Genomic DNA, 19,954 nt, shown 5'->3' with positions numbered 1-19,954 from the left:
TGTGAACTGTGTGATTAGGTTTTTAGTGCTCATAGATGTTCAATAGTGAACTGGCCATATAATTGTGTAGTATTTGGGCATTGTGAACAGTGAAAGTAAAAAATTGTGAAACACCATTGTGCAACTGTCGGCTACATCATTTACAATATTCAGTGTTGTACTTGCACCCCCCCCCACCCCATATTTCAGCCAGTATAACCATGCAGCTTGTCAACACCGAAGATAATCAATGAAGAAATAAAGCAAGTGAGCAACACAAAATGTGCCTCTTATCAGCCTGAAATCAGTAATTAGGTCATGTTCTTAATAGTCATTGTGGTCACCCCTTCAATCACATTTAGTGGCCATTCAGGACCTCCCTGCTCAAGACGTTGACATTTACATTTAGTTTATACCCAATGCAGCCCAGGTCAGAGCCCTATTGCATCTTTTGCACCAGAAAAATGTGCCTTTTGTTTGGACAAGAGTGTGTCAGGATGCATTCCAGAAACTTTAAGGTGCCTTGTTGAGCGATAGATGCCTTGTTCATTTAGATCCCGCTAAGCCTGTGGTTTTGGCAGCAGATGCTTCTTCATTCAGTATCAGGGCTGTGCTCTCATATATTTGGTTTACAGGACAGGTTGATTACTTTTGCTCCCAAGTTATTGAGCAAAACTCAATGTAATCATTCCCAAATCGAGAAGTAAGCACTTGCTATTATCTATAGCATCACAAAGTTTCACCATTACCTGTGTGGTTGTAAGTTTCACCTAGTGATTGACCATAAGCCACTTCAGGCATCGTTTCAACCATCTAAACCTGTTCTGACTTGCATGGCTCATAAGCTGCACTGTTGGGCTTTGTCACTGACCCAGTATCAGAACAAATTGTTGTACCTGCCCACATCAAAGAATGCACATACTGATGACCTTTGTCATCCTCCATTTGGTCCTGATTCTGAATTTGATGCTACTGTCAGATCTTGTTGTAAGATTGATGCACAGCACACTGAACTTCTACAGATTTTTCCACTGCACTATAGGAAAATCACACAGGCCACTGAGACAGACCCTGACTTGAACCTTTCGTTGCACTTCATCTGTACTTCTTATCCTCGTTCAGTGAAAAACATTCAGAATTCTTTCGTGCTCATCAGCATAGCCTCTCCAACTGGCATGGTGTGATTTTATTGAAAAATGACTGGACAGTCATGTGTGCTTATTCCTAAAGTGTTCAAAAAGATACGTTGTGATTGCCCAGCCAAGGGCATGGGGGAATTTTATGCACTAAACAGTGTGTCAGCACTGCACTTGGCCGGGAATAGATGCCTACACTGAACACATGAAGTCACAGTGTCACACTTGTGTTGAAACTCTATCGGCCCTGTGGCAAACATTTTCAAAACTGCTGTGGCGATGAGTGCATGCTGGCTTTGTCGGGCACTTTTGAATCACTTATTGACTTACTGCTGTGGACTTCTATAGCAAAATCAATTTGCAGTATCTAGGAACTCTACTATGTTGCATACTATTATTCAGGCTTTTTCATCTATTTTTTTGCTTGGAAAGTTTGCCTGATGTGTTGGCTATGGACAATGGGCCACAGTTTATGGTTCAGGATGCTGAACAGTTTTGTACAGCCAATGCTATCACTTACCTTACCAGTCCTCCATTTCACCCTCAGTCAAATGGAGAAGCTGAATGATCTGTTCATGTGTTCAGGCAACAGATGAACAAACTATGTGACTCCCACACATTGGAGCAAGCACGACTGCTCTTTCTCGCAATGCATTGCCCCCCAGCCCTATGACGGTTCATCACCAGCAGTGCCTCTACATGGCTGTCACACAGCATGCTTCTCCAATTGCTGCACCCACTGCAGCACATGGTGCCTCCTATGCTCCACAAGTATTGCTTTGCACTTAATAATTCTATTCTTTTCAGAGTTTTGGTAGCACCAGGTGCTGGGAGAGAGGAACAATTCTTTGAAGTTTGGGCACTTGCAGGTATTTAATTCAAGGTTCTGCTAGGTTTGCTGTGCCACCATCAGAACCAGATTCATGCTTGTCAGTCATGAGATTCTTCTGCCAATTTTCTGTCCCCAGATTCACATCCTCCCAGGATCTTGCTGCCGGTGTGGCTGCCCCTGGGGTACTCTTCGACACTGCCTGCAGAACCGACAGAGCTGGACCCATTGCCTTTGCTGCTGCAGCATCTCAACTTCCTGATGCTCATCCTAATGTCAGCCATTGATGCAGCAATGGTGCTATCACCATTGTCATTGTTGCAGCTGTTGTCATCACTACCCTCTCAGTTTTTCATCTGACTGGCTCAGGAAGAGGTTGGGTGACTTTTCAGGGGTTTTCTGATTGATGTTCCCCTTGGATTGGAAGACAAGTGTTGGGGCACGGCCAGGGGCTCTGTGCTGGTCCCAGTTGTGGTTTCTGGCTTCTCACACCACCAAAATTCCTGCCTCCACCGCTCCCCCCACCCCATTATCATAAGATGGTTTCCTATATGAAGACAAAGCAGCATTTTGGGGAGGGCGATGGGGTGGGGGCAGGAATGTGCAGTCCTAAAGCATTGATTGCACATCAACCAGCACAGCACCATGGCACAGCATCAAGAAGGTGTTGACCCACACACCATTGGAAAGAGCAGACAGCACACCTCCAGGAAGACAGAGTTTAGTGCCCCCTGTCATCACTGGCTTAACCAGCCGCCCAGTTCAATCGCAGACTTTGAGAGCCTCAGTACTTAGTAGTAGAAAGATGATACTTAGCCTGTGCTCTGCAAGTAGTAATAGTGTGTAAAATAATTGCATGTAGGTGGCACAGGAAGCCCAGGAACCCACTTCATAACAAGAAGTTAAGTCAGGTTTCTTTCCTTAATAAAAATAAAGTTGAAACTTCCTGGCAGATTAAAATTGTGTGCCAGACCGAGACTCGAACTCTGGTCCTTTGCCATTCATGGGCAAGTGCTCTACCAATTGAGCTACCCAATCATGACTCACAACCCATCCTCAGAGCTTCAATTCTTCCAGTGCCTCGTCTCCTACCTTCCAAACTTCACAGAAGCTCTTCTGCGAACCCAAGTTTGAGTCTCGGTCCAGCACACAGTTTTAATCTGCCAGGAAGTTTCATATCAGCACACACTCTGCTGCAGAGTGAAAATCTCATTCTAGAAATAAAATTTTCTATTAATTTGAAAGTTTAATATAAAGATCACTTTGGATTCCTGACACCAGCTATCGCAACTTCTCTCCTTCCTTGTTTGTGTTGGTGCTGACACCCACAGTAGCTGACACAAAATATAGCACATCAGTTTCTCACATAATAAATTTGTTAAGAAAATTAGTGTGAATGACAACTATTAATAATTTTATAACTTGCATAGACATTTGTAAAATATTCTAAATAGTGATTGACTCACCTCATCAATACAATCAGTGACTCTTTTTTTTTTTTTTTTTTAAAGGAATCAAAGAACCTGTTACACTGTAATTTAGAACACAATCCAAAGAGTTCAAATAGTATATTTTACATAATTTTTATGTAAATGTACACTGATATCGATTATATCAATCATGTAAACATATCATTATACTGTAACAGATTATCACTATTCTTGGGCACTTGGAGTGTGAGCTACACTTGATGTGAGCCATATGTAGTTGTTATGCAGTTGTAAAGCAGTTCTTTTTGTGAGGTATAATGACTAGCAGTCAGCAGTTCTTGACAAGAAATGTGTTTATTTTTGAAAACAGTAAAGTATGGAATAAAGTAATTTTGAAGAGAAAGTATATTTCTGTTTCATGGTTTTACTAATTTGACTTACAGATAAACGGAACCTGGACCCATCTTTGCAGCTTTAGCATGAAGGTACCATTCACGTATAATGACTGTGCCAACAGAAAGAAGACTTACAACAAATGATGATACAAAATTCTTTTTATTAATTCTCTCACTCTTTACTTCATGCTTTTAATAACTGAAGACATAATCTCCAATAATAGGCAGTAACTGTGTAAGATTTGGAGTAACATTTTAACTAAATTTTGTACTTTTTAGGGGTTTAAAGAGATGCTGGAGTAACTAGAACATTTATGTAGCATGACTTGATCATGTGACACTAAAATCCAATATTTTTGCAGAGACATATTTTATTTCAGTGAGCATTCTTGGCATAAAAATCTTCACGTTCCATATGTCTGTGAGTCCTACATTTCGCCTGTTTTCCAAATGCCCCCCCGCCCCTCTACCAATCCTCATATTCTCAAATTGTCCTGATCTCTTCCCCTATGTGTTGCCTCCTCTCCCACAATATACCCCAACCTCTGACCTGCCTCCCACGCCATTTCTTTTATTTCATCTACTCCACCATTTAGTTATCTGCCATCCTATTTATATGATTTATTAGCTTCATTCACATCAGAACTGGCAGAATGCATCTGTGAGAAATGATACTGCGATCTGATATCCAAATTCTCATACATGATTTTCACTAACCTATATAGATTTTTACAGAAGAAATGCAAGATAGTCTAATGGTTTCAGAAATTACATAATAATAATATAGTGTGCCCATGGTGACACAGATCTGAGTAATCCCAAGATAGTGAAAATTTATGTGCATTGCCATAAACTTAGTTATCATTTTTCACCATGGAAATTTGATACATACTTACTTTTGACAGTGCCTTTGGATGTGGATATAAGTTAAGAGCAACATCTTGTCTTCGCTGTTTGGTATTCCATCTCATCTCAATATGAGGTATTTCAATAGTATCACAGATTGATTGAACTTGCTCAGATGCTGAACTTGAATTAGGTCCAAATATAGCCCACACACCATTTGACAGCAGCTCACAAACTGAAAATAAACAGACTGTTTGTACTTCATATGAAATGGAAAGTACACATTTTTATTAAAGCAGCAATGAGATGTAAGATTTTTCTAACAAATTGCATATTTGTTTAGCATTTCTGATATTGGCCGTTCAAAGTAATTCTCATGAGATGTAATGTTTATGTCCATGTTCTAAAAGAAGAAAGCACAAACAGGGCTTAACAACCTCTCACCAACAGATTCTTAGAGCTGAACCGCAAGTTCAAAATAAGGGGAAAGGTACCAAACATGTCATTTCTCAAGGAATATGTTTTAATCAGTTTAGAAACATCTCAGGAAACCTAAATCCAGAGAGCCAAGAAGGTATTTGAATCTTGCACCTCCTGGATGAGGGGCTGTATCTGAATTCTGTCCCATCAACAGAATATGTGGGGATAACTGTCATTGGTGTAATAGTTAGCTTAATCTGAAGACTGTATAGGTCCCTCCATATTGGTTGACTTCAGTTTAGTGGAAATCTTTTAGGAAATAGTGGTTCATCTGTAAAGGAGACTGCATATAGGACATCAGTGTCACCCATTGTTGAGTACTGTTTGAGTGTTAGGGATCTGCATCAGGTCAGATTGAAGGAAGACACTGAAGCAATTAAGAGGTGGGCTGCTAGATTTGTCAGCAGTAGGTTCAGACAACATGCAAGTATTGTGGGGATGATTTGGGAACTCAAATGGGAATCACTGGAAGGAAAGCAATGTTCTTTTACAGGAGTCCTATTGAGAAAATTTACAGAACCAGCATCTGAGGACAATTGCATAATGATTATACTGCTGCTAATACACATTTCACATAAGGATCATGAAGATAAGATCAGAAAGATTAGGGCTCATACAGAGACACACAGAATGTCATTTTACCATTGTTCTTTTTGTGAGTGGAACAGAAAAGGAAGTGACTAGTAATTGTACAGGCTACCCTCCACCAGACATCATAAAGTGACTTAAGGAGTTTGAATGTAGATGTAGGTAACTGCAAAATATAGTCATTTTAGTGCTGTGCACTTGTAAGAAAAAAAAAGTTTTCAGGTCTGATATACAGTGAATGTGTTTGGTCTGCTATCATATAGGTATTTTAATTTCATTTTCGAAAATCTTCACAGATAACTTAGGAGTAAAATATGAGGTACACTGCTGTAGTGCTCCAAAATCTATGAATCTCTTTTCAAAAGACTGTATCATTATTTCTGTTTCATTTCACAAAATATTGTAAAACTTATAGGGATTACAAATAGATTGTACCATATGCTAATAAAGTGTCCTTGCCAAAAGCACCACAATAAATGAATAAATAATAAAGAGAACTACATCTATATCTACATCCATACTCCACAAACCACTGCAAAGTGCATTACCATTATGTAAAGCCTGTTATACTGTTATCAATAATGTAACTTGCATAAGCTTCCTCTGCAGGCACCACCAGTGACCAAACCCACTGTTTCTGTAGTTTTACTTACTGGTAGTACTTCACCAAAAATTCTATAATTCTGGCACAGATTTGAACAACACTCACCTTCCATGCCTTTGGTAACAATTTATTGGCATTTCTTCCTCATAATTTGTTCTTAAAGTGCTCTTGTAGTTACATTTCATGCTATATCCCTCTTCCTCCTTCCTGCCCCTTCACTTCACAGAGTATTTTTCTGTGAAATGGATGTCTGTTTTCTTTGTCTGAATATTGAAGATTATGTAAGTGGTAACTGTACACATGACTCATACATGAGATATGATGTACTTAGTCTTTGTTCACTGAATGGGTATACTGACAACCTTATATCCAAGTAGTCTTCTTTTATACTAATATTGGGTAGGTTATTATTAAGTAACTATTAAGAAATCATTAATTTAAATATTTAATTGTAATTGTTGATATGATGAAAATTCATATGGATTACAAAAGCAAATATAATGCTCTACCATAATGGGAATATGTATGGAAAGCACAGATTTCTTCTTGTAGCAACTGATCGGTCATTATTACACCAACTGAGTAGCCGAACCAATAAAAACTGAAAAAGCTGTGTAGCTTTTCAGTGGAAACATAGTGTATACATGCTGTGTGTCATTTTAGATAGTATAGTAACAGTGTCATAACTTAACATAGGTAAGAGAAATGTTCTGGCTGAGGGTAAATACTTCAGACGTAAATAAGACCACTCAAATAGTACATGATCAGTGCACTAAGGGTCTAAATATTAGTCATACTCATCCTTTTTTTCTGAAACCAGAGACTTTTAACTTATAATCTGTACATTCATATTTTCTGACATAAAACTTTTAATCTTCCTTAGGTCTTCCAGTACTATAACCAGATAATCTTCCTGAAAGATGATTGTTTTGACAATGCACCATCAAGTTACAATTGCTTTACTTGGCATGCTGTTAAGATGTGGCAATGTAAATAATTTGTTCTTTCTTAATCTCTACCACATCCTCTACTATTTCATTTAAATATAGACATTCCTTTTTCTTTTGATGTAGTTGTTGTTATAATCATTGATTTTCTGTATCTTTTACTTTTATAATTTCCTGTGGTTAGTGTTCAGCATATTTTCTCATAGATGATAAATATTCTTTTGTTACCCATATTATAAATTGTTTGGATAGTTTTTTTTATAATAAAATTAAAGAATATAAACCAGATTCATTTATGAAAATAGCATGTGGGAGAACACCTTGTATTTCCATAAGTAATGTTATCATCTTCTTGAACATATTTTTTATTGCTTGTTTTGGATCTTTATATTACAAAATTTTACCTACATCTTTTGCTTTAAACCAAGGCTTATTATCTTTATCAATTATCACAAACACTTGTTTATTATTATATGAAAGCTTGTTGTTGACATGGTCTATAATTGACTTGATTTGTACAGATTAAAAATTTGATGAAATTTAAAATGTAAAAAATGGGTTGACATTGCTTGTTGATTCATCCATTGATAAAATTTTTGTATTGGTGATATATGCATCATCACTAATATTCATTATAATTATATTTCACATATTTAACAAAATCTATTACAGTGAAAGGAAGGCAGAAAATGATAGTATTAAATTCCTAACAAAGTTAAATTATGCTAGTGCAAAATTTTACTTAAATCTACTAAAAACTGTTTCCATATAAATGGAAGCATACAAAATGTGTAAAATCTGAAGAGCTGAGAATGCACTTGATAACTTTCCATCACACAAATGTACAAAGGATAAGCATTCACATATGTGTAATGAATGTGATAAAAATTGTCATAGAAATAGATGTAATAATAAGAAAATTATTTGGGTACGTTGAAAATATGTCATGCCAAAATGTTATGAGAATTATTTAAAACATATTTCAGGTAATGAACATGTTAAAACATTATTATCAATGGAAAATTATGAGCATGATAATTCAACCAAGAAATGTATTAATTGTCAGGAAACTGAAGATTTTAGGTGTTTTTACTTAAATTCTTCATCTAGGGATAAGCTCTCTTGTAGATATATGATTTGTGTTCAGGATTATTTAAACAAAGCCAGAGGTTAAATGAAATGAAAATTAATTAAATTTTCATTTTTCACAAATCTAATATTTTTTAACTCTATAAGGTAAGACTAAATTGTCTCATACTGCGAGACGTTTGACACTTGATCAACTTTGTGATCATTGTAAAAGACATAAATGCACTAGATATAGTAGATTTAATAAAGATAATTTAATTAATTTCATTTTATCACGCAATTTACCTATCTCTGCAAGGAACCTTAATGAAATGAAAGCAGTTTAATTCCAAACTATAATCAGATCTTGGTATTAAAGGCTATAGCAAATTAAAGAGAGCAGAATTAGTTAATCTTATGATTTTACAAGATTTTCAGTTTCATCAAGAATTATTCCAAATGACTAAAATAAAACCAAAACATGTACATAATATAAATTGTTTTTACAGATTTGATGATGATGTTTTTTAAAAAAACTTGACCATCAACACAAGAAAAGATAGTGAGACAAAATGAAATTTATCTATTCGGTAGTAAACTATTAAAGCAAGAAAAAAGCAAAAACCGTCAAAAAGTGATTTGTCTGAGATTAAAGACATAGAATCTAAATTTAATGAAAAATTTAAAGCTTGTTCTGTTGACTATAAAATTTAATTAATTTCATTTTATCACACAATTTACCTATCTCTGCAAGGAACCTTAATGAAATGAAAGCAGTTTAATTCCAAACTATAATCAGATCTTGGTATTAAAGGCTATAGCAAATTAAAGAGAGCAAAATTAGTTAATAACAATGCTATTATTAGCAAACTTGATACCGTTAGTGAGGAAACATATATAACAAAAGCACTCAGTTCTATGGTGGAAGTTGCTAAAAAGGGAACTAATTTTAGATAAGGGATAGGCTGAATATAACAGCACCTCCAAAATTGTTTTATTATATTTCTACAGGATATAAAGCATCAAATAATATTAAAGAATCTGTTCACATTTTGTGGAATAAAATCAGAGATGTATTAACATCTGATGGTTCTATTATTATAGCAAATACTACATTTAAATGTTAGCAATTCCAAGAGGTAGAAATCATAAATTTAACTGATAATAAAAGGACAAAAATATGTATTACTATAATTAATAATACTGATAACCTTTGTTGTCCTAGAGCAGTAATACCTGCATTAACTTATCACCAAATAATGTCTTAGGTAGAGAACTAAGTACAGGTGCAATTAAGAAAATTGGAGAAGTAGATAAAAAACATTACCAAAAGAGTTAACCAGGATATTATGTAACCAATTAGGCAAATACAATGAAGAAGGATTTACTCTATTATTATTATTCACGTTTGGGCCCTACTGGACCACGCGAAGTACAATCACGGGGCATTCAGTTATTTTCTTTTAGACTTTCTCTCTGCCCAAATTGTTTTCATTCTCTCGGAATGAGCTCTTTTCCTTTCATCAGACCATGTGGTTCCAGTTTTCTTTGGTTTTTCAGCTTGACCAACTACCCAGTCATGAATTTTTTGCCTAAATAATTTTCTGTCTTGAATTTCATCTTGTTTTATATCTGCCTCTTTCATGTCCTCTTTTATAGCAGCAATCCATTTTATTGTCTCAAATTTAGCTTTACTTCGATTTTCGTAGAATTCCACTACTTGTTTAGTTAGTCTGGTAGCATCCATTCTTTTAATATGCCCATAAAATTTTAATCTGTGTTTTTTCATATCCGAATATATGCTGGTGTATTGTTGAATTTCACTATTTGCTCTTAGCCTGTATGTTCCTTCTTCAGTATATTTTGGACCTAGAATTTTTCTGATTACTTTTCTTTCTCTTTTTTGGATTTCTTGAATGTCCTTTTTTCTGTTTAAAATTAGCGTTTCAGCCCCATAAAGGCACTCTGGTTTTACTCTATATGATATTACAAATGTTGAGCAGCAATTGGATACCAGCAGCCATATAAATGTTGTATACACTGAAAATTTTGAGTTATCTATTGTGGTCCTAAGAAAGCAACAAAAATACATCTGTATAAAAATCACAAACATTTTGATGTAATTAACAGTATACCAGCATCCTTAGGATCATCACATTTCTTTGATAAATGTGTGGCGACCATCGACAACCAGTAACTGCCACCTACGAAGTGCAGAGGAAACGGTCTTTGGGGACTTGTTCTTTGATTGGGTCTTGTGGACTTGGATTACGATGTGCATGTTGTGATTTTCTGTAGTGTTTTTTCTTGTGTTTTGTGGAATTACATGAACCTTAACAAAAGTGCCTGACCGTAATTGGTTGGAGTTTTCTATGAGCAGTCAGTTGCTATAGCCAGAAAACCCACATTGGTGACCCCAATTTGCGAAAATACATTGCATTCGTTAGCTGTGTATGACCGTTTTTGTGCCAATAGACAATGTCACAACCTCCAGTTTTTCCAGCAGTGCAGGATGCCAAGACAGCAGAATGGAGCAGGGAGGAGGAGGAGATTACTGTTTAACGTCCCGTCGACAACGAGGTCATTAGGGATGGAGCATAAGCTCGGATTAGGGAAGGATGGGGAAGGAAATTGGCCATGCCCTTTCTAAGGAACCATCCTGGCATTTGCCTGAAGCAATTTAGGGAAATCACGGAAAACCTAAATCAGAATGGCCGGACGCGGGATTGAACCATCGTCCTCCCAAATGCGAGTCCAGTGCGCTAACCACTGCGCAACCTTGCTCGGTGCAGAATGGACATTCGACTGTGAAGTGAAACACTTTACCATGTGTGCTACTAATACACAAAGAATGTTTGTATCTCTAGTGTTTGCTCCGACTGGCCAGACGACCCTAACCTCCACCGGCACACAACACCGGGCACTGTACACATCAGCACGGACACTTTTTATGGCATTCTATGCTCGACAGAATGCTCCTCCAGTACAAGATCCCAGAAACCCCTCACCTGAGTTTCTACCGCACAACATGGACCACATAGCTGTCTAGTTTCGGGGCCCACACGCATGGCCGCCCCCTCCTCAGAGCAGTCCGCTGTTTAATGTGTCCCCCTCCATGCACTCACGTCAACCACACCGGGCCATGAATATGCCTAGCTGTCCTGCCACACCTCAGGTGATGCATCTGCCATGGTTCTGCCCTGTCACTCGGCGCTCAATCGCGATTTCGTGCCTCTGCTCGAGATTTCGTCTGCATCGGCCATTGATCCTTCCGCACCTGCCATGCTGCTCTCATTGTGTGGCCACACAGATTTCCTGCCTACAAGGACTGGATATCACATCTTACCTGCACAGCTAATGGATGTTCAATGCTACACATCGCCCACCACTGAGGCACAGTTCGCATCAGTGAACACCGTGCTGAATCCCCATATGATTTATGTCTTTCCTACACCCTAACAAGCACTGGTTCCTGGTCATCTTCCAAAGCTGCCGCCATTACAACTGGATAACCCAGTGAGTTGGTTTACCTTGGTGGACAACATGTTGGACATACACGGTATTACAGATGACAGCACTGCTTTTGTGTGTTTAGTGAACCACCTACATGACCACCCTGATCTCATCAGTGACTTGTTGCTGAACCCACCCAAGAGCAACAAATATGCCTCTCCCCAAGCACTGCTCATTGAATGCCTTTCTCATCCGGCAGCCCACACGAATCATAACATTATTTATGATGAGACTTTAGGTGACAGAACCCCCTCACAGCTGTGGTGATGCTTGCGTGTGCAGGTCATACTGAGATCTTGCCGAACTTAACACTCTGGGCATTGTGGTTGGTGAAGCTGCCACAAGAACTACAATTACATCTGCCCCCACATACCACAGCACTGCTCGAGGATAAACTATGGCTGGCAGACCAGGCATATGCCATTATTCAGAACTGCTGCCTCCCTCCATGTAGCTCAGTGCCTAATACTGCCGAGGTTTGTAATCCTGTGAACATACTTCCACCGTCAGGCGAGAGAGGTCGGGTGCATGCATATCGTGGACAGTACATAGAACAACAGCCATCTAGCAGCCAAGACGGGGAACCACGAGTGGGAGAGCACCAGCCTCTCCCCACCCCAACTGGGCTAGTGATCGCCTGCCCCGCCCTCCCCCCGCCTGACGCTTCAGCTGGCGGGATGAGTACAGCTGACTCAAGCATATGCTGGTTCCACTCCAATTACAGGGATGCTGCTTGCAACTGCCACCTGCCCTGCGCATTCCCAAATGCCGCAGGTGGGCCACAGTAGGGGCCAAGACTCACGGATACATTCAAGGGCTCCCATAGCCATTGCATTCTGTCATATCCCCCACCTCATGAGGACGTCTGTACACCTTGGATTTAGGTTCGCACCGGTATTTTCTCATTGGTATCACAGGTGTTAGTATCATACCTCCCACATTTATCATAAAGGACATGGCACCAGCCGAACTGTTCCTTTGAGCAGCAAATAAATTGCCAGTACATGTTGACGGTTTGGCCGAGTTACCTATTGAACTCATACCTGGCAAACAATTCACTTGGTCCTTCTATGTGGTTGATGTAGAATATCCAGTATTAGGCGCTGACTTCGTTTTTCATTTCAGACTGTCTCCAGACCTCCAGTCGGCCACATTATTGCACCACACCTCATCCACTCATATTCTGTGTTCAATCACCTCCTTGGCCCACCCTCCCCTTCAGCTTCCCGACAATTATGACACGGCCCTCATCGACTGCTCTTCACTGGCATACAGCCTCACAACTTCGATTGCCCAGCTTCAGTCTGAGCGCACTGCAGTCGACAGTCTCTGTGCTCACAACGCCGAACTGAACCGCGCTATATTGGTGGCTATGCAAGCCCTCACCAATGCACGATGCTTTGTACAACGTCTGTCAATGTTGCCACCCTCCGACACTGGTGACGCACCATGTGGGACTTTGATGCTGCTGCCCAAAGACACTGGAGACACACCTCGTGGAACTGTGTTGCTGCCAATGTCGGCAGCTTCTCTGGCACATCAGGTTAGTGACTCTCATGTACTACCTATTCCTGTTTGCGACAGCCCCCGAGCGAGTTTGCCAGCCCAGCTGAATGCTATCACGAATGGCATGACACACAAAATTGTCACAATAGATGGGTCACCAGTGCATCATAAAGTGCACCGACTGTCACCATACGAAGTACGCATCGCTAAGGCTGCAGTGGAGGAACTTCTGCGGGCAAGAATTTTTCGTCCGTCGGACAGTAACTGGTCTTTTCCCACACATTTAGTTCCCAAAAACGATGGCACAATGCACCTCTGCAGCAACTATTGCTGCCTCAATGCGCGGACCATATTAGACAATTATCTGATAACTCACATACGAGACTTTGCACAAGTACTTAGCGGAGCACGCATCTTCAGTGTCTTGGACTGCCAAAAGGCATATTTACAGATACCCATGGAACAGAGTGACATATCAAAGACAGTGCTGATCACACCTTACAGCCTCTATGAATTTTGTTACATGCCTTATGGTCTCAAAAATGCGGCCCAAACTTGGCAATGTTTTATAGACTCACTTCTGTTTAACTGCACATGCTCTTATGCATACCACGATGACATACTCATTTTTTCATCCTCTGACAGAGAACATGAACTCCACCTGGACAGGATACAGGACTTATTGAAACATAATGAAGTTGAGATCAATAACGACAAGGCACAACTCTGCTGTACTGCTGTCACTTTTCTGGGGTACACCATCTCCTCGGAAGGTATACAACCCCCTCAGGAGCGGGTTGACTGTATTCGTGATCTACCTCTCCCATTGTTGTTTTGTGAGTTATGCTGTCCTTTAGGAACTATCAATTTCTACTGTCATAACCTGCCAATGGCAGCTGCAATTCAAGCCCCTTTGACAGACGCATTGGCCGGGAATCAAACCTTGGGCAATCACAGAGTACAGTGGTCTGACAACATAGTGAGAGCCTTCAAAGACCTTAAGTCAGTGTTAGCACATGGCGTCACTCTTGCCCACCCTTTGCCAGATGGCTGCAGCCCTATTACAGCAGATGCAAGTGATTTTGCAATCAGTGCAGTCCTCCAACAGCACGTCAGTGACATGACACAACTACTCTCCTTTTTTTTCCAAAACACTATCTACAGCTCAATGTAAATGCTCAGCATTTGACAGAGAATTGCTTGCAGTTTATGAAGCTGTAAAATATTTATGAACAGACATTGAAGGAAGGAACATAACAATTTTTACAGACCATTGCCCCCTTGCGGGGGCTATCCGTAACCTCACTGTTGACCTTCCCCCCACGTAGGTTTTGGCAGACGGACTTAATTTGCCAATACGCAAAAAACATCCATTACATCCAAGGTTCAGAAAATGTGGCAACCATCGACCACCAGTAACTGCCACCTATGAAGTGCAGAGTAAACGCTCTTTGAGGACTCGTTGTTCTTTGGTTCGGTCTTGTGGGCTTCGGATACCATGTGCGTGTTGTGATTTTCTGTACTGTTTTTCTTCTGTTTTGTGTAATTACACAAACCGTAATAAAAGTGCATGATGACAATTGGTTGGAGTTTTCCGTGCGCATTCAGTTGTTACAGTTGTTATAGCCAGAAAATCCACAAATGTTACAAAATGTCCAACAACAAGAATAAATATAAATGTAAGATAAAAGGAAAAACATGTTTATTATGCAAGGGTACAGAGCACAGAACTGTGGAAAATAAAATATATTGTGGAAAATGTAATCGATATTGTTATAATGAAGAATGCTTAAACAATTACCAAGAAGTTTGTAATGCAGCTTATAAATGTGAAGAATGCTAGAGGATTTGTTTGGGATTCAAAGTACATAAGTGCAGCTTGAAAAGATGTAAAAACTGTGGCCTAGAAGTAAAATTACAGCTTATAAATGTGAAGAATGTAAAAGGATTTGTTTGGGATTCAAAGTACATAACTGCAGCTTGAAAAGATGTAAAAACTGTGGCCTAGAAGTAAAATTAAAAATCATAAATGTTATATGCAATATAAAACAAAAAAAGATGGTATATGTGAAAGAAAATTTAGTGAATTATATTATTATTATTATTATAATTAAAAAAGGATTACTTTTTTGAATGTTCAAAATGCAAAAGTATAGTTAAGGGAAACAGTTTAAGGGTTGTAAAAAAGAATGTCCATAGAGAATACCTTGTACCTATACTGGAAAATAGATGTGGTTTGATTATGAATACATATTCCAAATCTCATAATAGTTCACAATTTAATGGTGATACTGTTTACAAATTCATAACAAATGATTAACTCTAAAGTCAATGACCGCTAATGAACAAAAGATTATAAATTTATATCTCATTGTGCTAAAGGATGAGATTCACTATTTATTTTTAAGAAGCAATTTTGTACAAGGATCACTTAGTAGCTTCCCAAAAACACTTTGTTTGAAAGAGCTAAAGAAAAAAATGAAAATTACTTAGGACCAATTCCTGATATAAAATATTTTTGTGTTGATACTATGAAACTGAAAGATGGAGAAATATTTCTCAAATGGCATAGTTGAAAAGTTAAAGAAAACTATGTGTTCAATATGAGGAAATAAATAAACGTGTACTGTATTTCTGATGTACATATACTGAGAAGAGGCTGCTTGGAACTAAGGAAACAGTTCCTAGAAATTTTTTTGGGCGCTAATGACCGTAGCAGTTTTGCGCCCAAAAAAAAAAAAAAAAAAAAAAAAAAAAAAAAAAAAAAAAAAAAAAAAAAAAAAAAAAAAGTGTTCCTAGAAATAGTTAATATAGATCTATTCTGATATTTAACAATTGCCAGAGTCTGTAGGCTCTATACAGATATAGTATATGTCTTAAGGAAGAATTGCTGTATTGGATAAAGAACAAAAGGGGAATTATAGTAAAGACTCTATAGCTAGGCTAAACAGTTTAAACAAGAATAATATTCAAAATAATTTTTATGGTGATGAAGTAAATATAGCTCAAGTAAAGGGCTTTGATAAAGAAAACCAATACAGTTTATCAATACTATAGCTGTTTTTTCATGGTTGCAAAAAAAAATGTTTTGAAACTGAAAAGATTAAAATCAAAAATCAAAACTCAGTGGATGATTTACAAAAAAATACCTTAACAAGAAGTACAGAAATATGAAATTCAGGATATAATTTAGTAGAGATGTGAGAATGTAATTTGGTTAAGTCAGCAGTGCATAAAAAGTTAAAAATTAAAACAGTTACCTGAAGTTGTTGAACCACTCAATCCAACACATGCTTTTTATGGAGGTTGTACAAATGCAGTAAAATTAAGAGCTAAAGCAGATATAGTCTTTATCCATTTGTACAATATTATGATTATTATCCTGTATGTCATTAAAAATATATATAAATCGAAAACATTATACTATTGCATGGTATGGGCTTATAAAATGTAAAGTAGTAGCATGTAGAGGATTGTATCATCCTGTTTCACCTGTACAAACAGAGGTTAATAAAAACGTAAAAACTGTTCTTTCCTGTGTGTGTAAATTGTGCAAAAGAAAAAAATAAATAAATGTAATCACAGAAATGACAAACGAAGTTTTACTGGAACTTGGACACTTGATGAGGTAAATAAAGCAATAAAAAAGGATATAAAATTTTATGTATCTACAAAGTGTGGAATTTTAGAAATAAAAGCAACATTTTGTTTAAAATTTAAATGAAAGACTTTATGAAAGTAAAATTAGAAACCAGTAAACATATTTTTGAAACTAACAAAATGTATATAAAACATATAAAAGAAAAAATAGGTATCAACTTTGATCTTGATAAGATAAAAGAACACCCAAGAAAATGAACTGTTGATAAAATACCATATATCTGAATTCATTAAGGGGAATATTTGGACAATGGCAAAATATGAGTAAAACTAAGTAGGTGACAGATTTACAACAATTTTATGAGATACTGTTGGATGATTGTTTACATAATATAGATATAAATTTTATTAATGAAAATATGCTTCAGAAGAAGTACAGTTTCAAGGATTATTATGTGGAAAATACACAGCTAAAAATATTTTTAGTGCAGCATTCACTATAACAAATGCAAGACACAGAATATATGATACATTACATAAGCTAGGAGAAGTTGGTACATAATTTGATACAGGTGGTATATAGTATGTATTAATGATGGTGAAAATACTGTGGAATATGCTAGGTGAATGGACTGATGAATTAGGAAATAACTGGATTACAGATTGGGCTTCAAATGGACCTAAAAGTCATTACTATGAGGAAAATGATAAAATATGGACATGAAAATAAAGGGATTCACTTTAAACTATAATAATATTCAAAAGGTAAATGGCGAATCTATTATAAGATTAACTGATAATTAAGTGAAAGAAAATATCCACTTAGAGTACAAACAAATAACTAGAGATGTAAGTACTAAAAATTTAATCAATAAACAAGTTTGTTTTACCATCTGACTCCTTAAATTCGTTTTTTCACCTTTAACTAATCACCATCCATGTATGTGAGTGTAATCTGCATTTTCATAAAAGAGAAAGATTTGCCCACAGTTTTAAAGAATATAACACCAGATCTTATTTTGTGCTCAGTTTTATGTATGAAACTGATTTTCTAATTCATTTTGACTATTCCTAGTTAATACTTTCATTATATGGTGAAATCAGTGATTGTTTCGTAACTTAAATTCTATTGTTGGCATATAAACAAATATAAATTCTGTACTAATTATAAGCATTTGGAGGCTCTATTCGAAAATATGTTAGCAAACCCAGCCCTTCATTAATTCCAAAGAACTTTTCAGTTTCATCAAAAGTATTGTTTATGTTGCTATACATGTTAATTTCATCATTTAAACAAATAATATGGCTTAAACTGTGCAGTAGAAGATACTGTTAAAAGAACCAATTTTTTGATGTACACAGTTAATTTAATGAGTTATGTTTTAATTGTAATTTCTGTAAATTTAGTTTCAAACAATGTGTAGTTTCAGTACCTATTTTTGTGAAGATATATATAAGGACCTGAATTGTGGTCATGAGACAGTCAGTCCACGATTGAGTTTCAGATGAGAAACATGTGTTGGTTAGATCAACAACAAAACATCAACTTAACTGTGAAATAAGTGTAACACAATTAGGCTGTGTGTTAAAACAATGACAGTGTCTGCTCCATACATACTTTTCTATTCTTCAAGAACTGTGAACTTTGTGGATAGGTTTTTACTGCTTGTAGATGTTCAACAGGTAACTATTGTAGCAGTATGTGGATGTTCATCTGCAAGCTATTAATGAGGCTTATTTGAAGTTTAAACAGTAGTGCATTGGCCATATAACTGTGTATTATTGGAGGGTTGTGAACAGTGAAAGTAAAGTACTATGAAATGCAAATGGGCACCTGTCAGCTACATCATTTAAAATAATCAGTGTCATACTTCCACACCCCATTTTTCAGCCAGTGTAGCAACACAGTACGTTGACACTGAGGACAACAAACAAAGGAAAAAAAATGCAGGCGAACAGTCACAAGTTTCAGAATGATAAAAGAATAGTTCTAGAAGCTTATGATAAAGTGTTATATAGATATTAATTTATTATTTAATAAATAAATTTTCTATACCTTCTAATGAAAGATAAAACTCATACCAAATTCTGTTAGTTGCTTTATGTTGTCTACATATACATTTACATCTACATCTACATACATACTCTGCAATCCACCATATGGTGCGTGGCGGAGGGTATCTTGTACCACAACTAGCATCTTCTCTCCCTGTTCCACTCCCGAACAGAACGAGGGAAAAATGACTGCTTATATGCCTCTGTAGGAGCCCTAATCTCTCTTATCTTATCTTTGTGGTCTTTCCGTGAAATGTAAGTTGGCAGCAGTAAAATTGTACTGCAGTCATCCTCAAATGCTGGTTCTCTAAATTTCCTCAGCAGCAATTCACGAAAAGAATGCCTCCTTTCCTCTAGAGACTCCCACCTGAGTTCCTGAAGCATTTCCGTAACATCGTGTGATGATCAAACCTACCTGTAACAAATCTAGCAGCCCGCCTCTGAATTGCTTCTATGTCCTCCCTCAATCCGACCTGATAGGGAGCCCAAATGCTCAAGCAGTACTTAAGAATTGGTCGTATTAGTGTTTTATAAGCGGTCTCCATTACAGATGAACCACATCTTCCCAAAATTCTACCAATGAACTGAAGATGACTATCCGCCTTCCCCACAGCTGCTATTACATGCTTGTCCCACTTCATATCGCTCTGCAATGTTACGCCCAAATATTTAATCGACGTGACTGTGTCAAGCCCTACACTACTAATGGATTATTCAAACATTACAGGATTCTTTTTCCTATTCATCTGCATTAAGTTACATTTATCTATATTTAGAGTTAGCTGCCATTCTTTACACCAATCACAAATCCTGTCCAAGTCATCTTGTATCCTCCTACAGTCACTCAACAACACCTTTCCGTACGCCACAGCATCATCAGCAAACAGCCAGACGTTGCTATCCACCCTATCCAAAAGATCATTTATGTAGTTAGAAAACAACAGCGGACCTACCACACTTCCCTGGGGCACTCCAGAT

General features: G+C 37.3%; 1 protein-coding gene across 2 annotated transcripts in view; it reads right to left on the bottom strand.

The window, feature by feature from the left end:
* LOC126183464 (glutamate receptor ionotropic, kainate 2-like) overlaps nt 1-19,954 on the bottom strand; it is a 499,151-nt gene that overhangs the window by 257,236 nt on the left and 221,961 nt on the right. For both annotated transcript variants that reach the window (XM_049925465.1, XM_049925464.1), the window contains one exon: nt 4,666-4,850. In XM_049925465.1, the coding sequence (XP_049781422.1) occupies nt 4,666-4,740 (75 nt within the window). In that variant the 5' untranslated portion in view covers nt 4,741-4,850. The remainder of the gene's footprint in view (nt 1-4,665; nt 4,851-19,954) is intronic.

The sequence above is a fragment of the Schistocerca cancellata genome, chromosome 4 (genome assembly GCF_023864275.1).
Source record: "Schistocerca cancellata isolate TAMUIC-IGC-003103 chromosome 4, iqSchCanc2.1, whole genome shotgun sequence".
Lineage (NCBI taxonomy): Eukaryota > Metazoa > Arthropoda > Insecta > Orthoptera > Acrididae > Schistocerca > Schistocerca cancellata.
This window is presented reverse-complemented; position numbering and strand designations above follow the sequence as displayed.